Raw genomic sequence first — 8483 nt, forward strand, 5'->3', positions numbered from 1 at the left:
GAAAATAAAACCTTAAATACTTATTCATCCAAAATAAGACAAACATACAAACATGTCTTATGTTGGCACTATTCCTGCTATGTCACTTTCTCAATCCGCCATTTTCAAGCCATCAAAATTGACTCATCTGAATCAATCAATCTCAAACTAATTAAGATATTTGTTCATTGTGGTGACTTGTCAGGACTTGTAAGGCACCACACAACTGGTGTCTTCCCTTATCATCTTTTCTCAATAATTTAAGTTTTCTAAATTCGTCCTTTTCCGCAAAACTGAACTGAGATATGTCCCCATATCAATATCTTTTTCTCCCCCAATTCTAAATGTTAGGAAACTAGGAAGTTTGTTTATTTAATGTGTTTTGATTGAATTATTTCCATGACTTTTTACATTTGTTACCATGACGCAATAGAATAACAAAGAAGATGGAGAGCTCAACCGTCACCCCTAACATAAAAATTAACAAAAACCTTTGATGGTTTAAAGTAATGGTATATGAGGAAAAATATTTGGTACTGCTCGTCTCCCTTTACTTTTTTCACATTTCTTAAGAAAAGCTGACAATATAATTATTATGTCTGTTTTATGTGTTAATATTACTATATTGTCCTTTGTTTGTATATGTATTAAATTTGACTTTTTAAATTTCAAAACAAGTTAGTAGTATTAATTAGGGGTATGTTTAAGAAAATAATAATAAATGCATCTAATAATTTAAAAAGAGGTTTAGATTTAGGGACAAAAATAAAGTTAAATGGATGGTTAGATATAGGGAGGGAGGTAGTATCTGCCAACTAATTTTATGGATAAGAAATTGACTTATAATAGTCACATTTAGTGGAGTCTCCTTTGAATTTTCCGCATCTAATTCTAGTACGAGTACTTTTCTTTTTAAAAAAGTCAGGGGATCAACCAATGGCATGCAAGTCAAGTCATTGTTTGACTCTCCTTCCACACTGATCATCTAGAGTAGTTTCTGTTGCAGTCAGGACTGGCCGTCGCTGAACGGCATTTCCTCACAAACTCACGGTCGCCATCACTCGTCATCTACCTGATTTTACCCAACAAACACAGTGGAAGATTACGTTGCATAACAGAACCAAAAACTTATTCACCAGAATAAAAGAAAGGGCTATCACCTGTTCTTATTTCAATATTTCTCAATTCACAACACTATCCTTTCATCTCAAAATGCATATCTTCAATTCCTCAACAACAACTACAACCCAATTAATTCTTCTTCTTGCATTCTTCTTAACTTCACTCACCTTTCCATTATCAGCATCTCCAATATATAACTCCCACGATTGCACTGAAACCTCATATTACCAACCAAATTCAAGTTTCCAAACAACTTTAAAAACCCTTCTCTCTTCACTCGTCAACGCCACCTTACACAACACTTTTTACACCTCCCACATACCCCTCTTCAATTCCCCCAACGACTTAAAAGGACTCTTCCTCTGCCGCGCCGATGTTACTCCCTCCATCTGTCACCTCTGTGTAACTGCTGCAGCAAATAACATCACAACTCTCTGCAAAAACCAAACAGAGTCCATTATCTGGTACGACGAATGCTTCTTGCGTTACTCTAACGATTCCTTCTTGAACCATATGGTTCCAGGAATAACCTTGGAATCAGATGAAAGTGTTCCTGATTCAGAATCTACACAGTTCAGTGATTTTCTTGCAAACTTTTTGAAGGGTTTAGCATATGAATCTGTGAATTCTCCTTCAGGACAGAAATTTGCTGCCAAAGAAGAACACTTCTCAGGGTCTATGAAGGTTTATTCTTTGGCACAGTGTACACCTGATTTGTCTACGTTTGAATGTAACACGTGCTTGCAAGGTGCTATTAGTTCTATTGGAAATTGTTGTAATGGGAAACGCGGTGCAAGATCACTTCTTCCGAGTTGTAATATTCGATATGAGTTTTACCCGTTTTATAATGTTTCTGCTGTTTCTACTCAGCCAAAACTTACCTCTCCATCTTCAGGTATCAACATAACTTATGTAACAATGATTTGTTATAGGGGTTTTAATTTATGTAACACCGACATTTTAGATGACGTGTATTGTGTCCAATATTAGTATGACACGACAAGTGTATTTATATATTATATTAACGTAATTTATTGTTGATATTGATTTACACATGTCAGTGTTGTGTTTAGGTATGTGTTAGTACTTCATAGGTTTTAACTCTGCATCTGGGATGTCTTAAAGTGCTGATCTTGTGTAGGAAAGAGCAATGTGTCTTTAATCATTGCGATTGTTGTTCCAATTGTTGTTGTCGTGGCACTTTTTATTGTCGGCTTCTACTTCCTGCGTAAGAGGGCAATCAAGAAGTATAAGTATAATAACACATTCGTCCAGGGTTCATCTTCAAGTAATTTTTAATATTTCGTTTGGTTAATTAGTTTCCTTTGTTTAGTTTATAGTAATTTGGTTGCTGATGGATAGTATACTGTACTGTCTATGTAGTTCGGAGGGAGGATCTTACGGATATAGATTGTTTGCAATTTGACTTTTCCACAATTGAAGCTGCCACAAACTGTTTCTCTGATGAGAACAAGATTGGCCAAGGTGGATTTGGCGTGGTTTATAAGGTAAGAATTTTGTTTGTGCAAAATGCTTGACACATGTTTTTAATATGCTATATTTGAGTAAATTGGTTTATTCCCATGTTTGTGTTTAGGGCGTCCTTTCTAACGGACTAGAGATAGCTGTGAAGAGGTTGTCGGTAACCTCCTTGCAGGGTGCAATAGAGTTCAGGAATGAAGCTTCCCTTGTGGCCAAGCTTCAACATAGAAATTTAGTGAGAATGTTTGGATTTTGTTTGGAGGGGAGGGAAAAGATGCTTGTTTATGAATACATACCAAACAAAAGCCTTGATCACTTTCTATTTGGTATGGATATTTTTAATTCTTCTACCACTGTCTATGAATACATACCGTTACCAGATAAAGGCTTAATCACTTTATATTTCCACATACGATGTTCCCTTTTTCCTTATAGAACATAATAACTTTGGAAAGGATTAATAGTTTGTATATGTGGAAATTTTATTATACCTTCCTACTGTTCTTAATCTTGATCTTTTATTTTTACTTAATATTGTAGATCCTGCAAAGCAAAGGGAGTTAGATTGGTCTAGTCGCTATAAGATTATAGTTGGCATCGCTCGAGGGATTCTTTATCTACACGAAGACTCCCAACTTAGAATTATTCATCGTGATCTCAAAGCTAGCAATGTTCTATTAGATGAAAATATGAACCCAAAGATTTCAGATTTTGGGATGGCAAAAATTTTCCAGCCAGATCAGACTCAAGTAAATACAGGAAGGATAGTAGGGACTTAGTAAGTTTCATGCCTTTTTGTCATCCCCTCTAAGCATATGTGAGACTAAGAGCTTACTTACATTATAATTTACTAGCCCGTCAAATTATGTGTGAAAAGGAAACATGTTCTTGGTGAAAATGTTAACATTCTTTCTTGAATATGTGGATTATATTCTGTTTTTCAGCGGCTACATGTCTCCAGAATATGCAATGCGCGGTCAGTTCTCTGTGAAGTCAGATGTGTTTAGCTTCGGTGTCTTGGTTTTGGAAATTGTTAGTGGCAAGAAGAATACCGATTTAAATCAATGGAATCAAGCTGATGACCTCTTAAGCTATGTGAGTATAAATAAGTGTAACTTTTTTCTTTTGGTCTTTTGATGCAATCAAAGCTAAAGGCTTTTTCAATGGGTGAGGAAAAGTTTAAATACTGACATACTAGTATGTATTTACCATAGGCTTGGAAAAAATGGTCAGAGCAAACACCTCTGGAGTTACTGGATCCAACCCTTAGAGACTCTTATTCAAGAAATGAAGTTATGAGATGCATCCATATTGGTTTGTTGTGTGTTCAAGAAAGTCCATATGACAGGCCATCCATGGAAACTATTGCACTTATGCTCAACAGTTATTCAGTTACCTTGTCATTACCTCGACAACCACCGTCTTTCCTGCGTGGAAGAACACCTGACAGAATAAAGCAAGGGATTGATTCTGATCAGTCTACCACATGTTCAATTCCATGGTCTGTGAATGAAGTATCCATTACTGAAGTATACCCTCGGTGAAAGATTGTTTTTATGTTTTTTTCTGATCCATTTAGTGTTTGTTCAAATCATGTCAAACTATGGTGTAATAATAGCTACATTTACCTTCTTTTTTTGAGAAAAGCTACATTTACCTATTTTCCATATATTGTAATTTGTAAAAGTATTAATGGCTAAAACAATTCTGTCTTAATAGTAAAAAGTATAGCAGAGACAGTAGCTAAAAGTTGAAATAAATTCATCATCTTCTTTAGTTTCCTAATAAATTTAAGTCAATTGTCGTTGCAGCAAATGGCATTTCAATATTTCATCATAGAACTCACAATATCAATTTAAATATACAAACACAATCAATGGCAGCAGCATTGACTTTCATAGTCAGATTTTAATTATATGGTCCGCACACTTGAACAAACATTAGAACACCCAATTATTCTTCTATACATTGTTATCATCAAAACCTTAGAGAAAGAGGCAATTGGTTGGCTGCAGCCACTTGTGAGCTTTCTTGGTTGCGATATTTGCTAAAAAATTTACATGTTCCATATCAGTAAGCAGTAAGTTATTTTGTCACAATCAAGCAGATCGGAACATTGTTCGTGAGAAAATCAAAAGAAGAGAGATCAAGACATCATATGTAGAAAGTGGAAAACAGATGGTTGACATATTTACAAAGCCACGGCGATCACTTGTGTTTCATACACATCTCGGTAAATTGAACATCCACACTTCAACTTGAGAGGGAGTGTTAAAAGAAAGAAATAAGTTTGTAATAAAAAAAAAGAAAGAAGTTAATCAAGGAAATGACATTTAATATAATTAACATCAGTCATTTGTAATTATAGGATTCTGATATTGTCGTAATTATTGTATCCCTTAGATAAGTCATTTTTTGATTGAGCATTGTCCTTGCTGTCTATATAACAGCAGCTCTGTACAAAACATCATACACAACAATTTATCCCCTTTCATACATTTGTTTTACAACAATAAATAACACAGATGATAAAAGAATATATCCCTCTTACTCTTATGATCGACCATTTTTTTTTTAGATTATGACTGAAATCTATCGAGGGTATGGATCAGTAATTGTAACTTGGTTCAATGATTCATCCAATCTTGTTTCACCTACATTATCTACTTGTAGCTGCATGTCTGGGAGCCTTCTAGTTCCACTTCCTATAAAATACGCAGGTTTTGAAGGTATTGAAAGAGTAAGAGAATTACTATTAAGCATGAGTGCAACGGAAGCCATGGTTGGTCTATCAATTAAGTTTTCCTAAATACAGAGTAATCCAATGTGGATGCATCTCATTATTTCATTTTTGTGAAATGTTGTTTAACGACGGATCTATAATCTCATTTGCTCTCCCCTCTGTCCAGCTTCTCCATGCCTGAAAGAATTTGCTCAAATGCAGATAACCAAAATAAGATAAGGTCACCAATCAATTTCTACAATAATGTCTAGATCACGTAATGTTCTACTCTATTTTTAATGATAATGAAGAGATTATAGTGAGAAGAGTATAACTTACATAGCTCAATAGATACTCCATATCCTCCCCATGAAAAATGTTTGCACTATTTTTATGACCACATATAATCTCAAGAACTAATACTCCAAAACTATAGACATCCGATTTTACCGAAAATTCTCCATGCATAGCATACTCAGGTGCCATATATCCACATCATCCTGATAAGTGTTCAAAAGTGATATATTTCATATGGTAGTTTAGGCATTTTAGTGACTTGTTTTGCAAGATTCTCCATGGAAAACTCCAAATATTATGCAAATATGTCATTTATGCTTTTGAGCCTTATTCTACCCTTTTTGTGCAGGAAAATACAAGCAAGGAGCAAGAAACGTCAAAGTTCAAAGACATACGCTATTAGCGTGATCTACGCTATTAGCGTGATCAAGAGATACCAAAGTCCAGAGAGATACGCCAATAGCGTACCTGGAGCGAAATCCTGGAGCACTCTTGAAGAATACGCTATTAGCGTATACTGAGCTATTAGCGTAAATGCTCCAGAGAGCTACGCCATTAGCGTACCTGGAGCGAAGCTGGTCATGAAGAAATACGCTATTAGCGTGAGATACAATATTAGCGTAAATGCTCCAGAGAGCTACGCCATTAGCGTAGCTGGAGCGTATAAGCAGGGCAAGACCAACGTGGCACAATCACATTGGCCACAAGCTTAAACCGCCACACTGCGCTATTAGCGTGTATTTCGCTATTAGCGCAGGTGTAAAAACTTAGCTCATTTAAATACCATTTTTACCTCTCTTTTAGGTATTCACTATTCCATTAGATATTTTCTTACATTCTAAGAGAGAGGTTAGAGCTATTTCAAAGAGAGAAACACAAAGCAAGTGTTAAGGAGTAGATTCAACCCTAGATTAATTGAGACATCAAGGATCTTGGCATGAAATCTTAATCTTTCCTTCATCCTTTGCATAGTATACATGTCTATATGTAGCTATTATCTACTATTGTAGTATTGAGGTAAACAAACAAGCTATTATGTAATCTTTTGATCTTTTAATGTATAAGGTTCTAGCTTAATGATTCAATATTGTTGTTATTCTTATGTTTAATGCTTTCAATAAGATTCAAGATGATTTGGACACGAACTCTTGAATCTAGAACTAGAATAACAATCTATCTTAAGTTATATCACTCTTGACAAGTTTGTAAACCTTTGATAATTACTTTTAATCAAGAACTTAATGCTTTCGGATACTTAATCAGGCTGGACACGGTCGATTAAGTTATCCGATCGACTTTGTTATCGGTTAAGGGATTTGGACACGAATGTTTAAACGCTAACTTAGAAATAACGATATCGCTTTGGACACGAAGGATGTTGTAGAAATGATTGTGATAATATTGGTTATAAAGCTAGAGTCTGTTAATCGATTGAGAGATTGCTGCTGTTATGCTTGATTGTTATCTTATACCGCAAGCGAAATAGTTTGATCTTCTCTCGTTTTTACTTTTATGTTGTTTAGGAATAGTGTTTTACAAACAAACAATTTATACTCGATACCTTAATGTGAACTATTGTGAAAATGCTTATGATTAACGTAACTCCCTGTGGAAACGATCCTATATTATACTCACGTGTATATAGTTTTATGACATGTAGAAAAACTACATCAAAATGGCGCCGTTGCCGGGGAGTAACGGAAATTTGTTATAAGTATTGAAACAATTTTGTCATGTTAAGTCAATTTTGCACAAAATTCTTTCATGCATATACATATACACATATATCATTCATTATTTTTTATGCTAACCACCTGGTATAGTCTTTGTGAACTTTGTTTATGCGAGGTACCGTTGCTAAAGAAGACCTTCAGTTTGATCCTGAGATTGAGAAAACTGCTCAATTACTTAAGGCACAAGCAAAGGAAGCTAAGAAACTAGCCAGGCTGGCTCAGCCGGAATCTTTACTTTTTATTCCTTCTCCTTCCGGTTCGGTTCATACTATATCACTTAGTGGTTCTTCACACTCTTCTGCACAATCATCTCCGAAGAGTGAACCAGTTGTAGTCATGGCTGAAGAAGAAGAAAATAATGATGCTCTACCAATGCGGGTTAGTCCGAGGAGGCTAGCTAATCTCTGAAATCAAAATACCAAGCAAGTTGAGTTGAAGTCGGGGTTAATCAATTTGATAACTCATAACCAGTTTACCGGTATGGATCATGAGGATCCATATAAGCATCTAACCAACTTCTATGTCACTGCTGGGACACTTGGTATGAAGGAAGATGAGGAAGAGGCTATGTTTGTTAAATTGTTCCCTCATTCTTTGATCGGGAAAGCGAAGGAGTGGTACTTGGATCAACCGACTTCTTTGATGAGGAATTGGAATGACCTTGAGAAAGCTTTTCAAGAACGGTTCTTTCCGGAGGATAGGCATCTTGAAGCTAAGACATCAATTACAACTTTTTCTCAAGGGCAAAGTGAGACACTATGTGAAGCTTGGGAGCGCTACAAATCTTTGCTAAGGAATTGTCCGAAGCATGGTTATGATAGCCAAATGCAAATCTATCTTTTTTGTCAAGGGCTTCAAGGTGAGTCTAAGACAATGTTAGATGCAAGTGCAGGTGGATCTATAGCTTTGAAAAGTCCAGCTGAGGCTGTGAAGATCATAAACCAAATGGATCTCAACACTCGTAAATCATCTCACAACCGGAATCCTCAACAACGGAAAGCCGGTATTCTTGAACTAGAAGCTAATGATGCAGTTTTGGCTCAAAACAAGCTCCTCACTCAACAAAAGGAGGCTATGCAAAAAGAGATGAGAGCCATGCCAAAGCAAATCTTAGAATCTATTCAAAAAGAAGCCGGAACTTCACAAGT

At 35.7% G+C, this 8483-nt stretch overlaps 1 protein-coding gene and 1 long non-coding RNA gene across 2 annotated transcripts; one reads left to right on the forward strand and one right to left on the reverse strand.

Moving 5' to 3' along the window:
• Positions 1-994: 994 nt before the first annotated feature.
• Positions 995-4372, forward strand: LOC146958732 (cysteine-rich receptor-like protein kinase 10). Its single transcript, XM_085740270.1, has 7 exons — positions 995-1996; positions 2243-2389; positions 2485-2609; positions 2699-2909; positions 3124-3361; positions 3528-3678; positions 3798-4372. The coding sequence occupies exons 1-7, from the start codon at positions 1192-1194 to the stop codon at positions 4125-4127; spliced, it is 2007 nt and encodes a 668-aa protein (XP_085596396.1). The 5' UTR covers positions 995-1191; the 3' UTR covers positions 4128-4372.
• A 720-nt stretch (positions 4373-5092) lies between these two features.
• LOC146958733 (uncharacterized) lies at positions 5093-5800 on the reverse strand. The gene is made up of 2 exons (XR_015024716.1): positions 5645-5800; positions 5093-5503 (listed from the first exon to the last, which is right to left on the reverse strand). It is a non-coding gene; the product is annotated as an uncharacterized LOC146958733 (long non-coding RNA).
• Positions 5801-8483: the final 2683 nt, after the last annotated feature.

The sequence above is a fragment of the Medicago sativa genome, chromosome 1 (genome assembly GCF_051527215.1).
Source record: "Medicago sativa cultivar Bolivia chromosome 1, Bolivia_mono, whole genome shotgun sequence".
Lineage (NCBI taxonomy): Eukaryota > Viridiplantae > Streptophyta > Magnoliopsida > Fabales > Fabaceae > Medicago > Medicago sativa.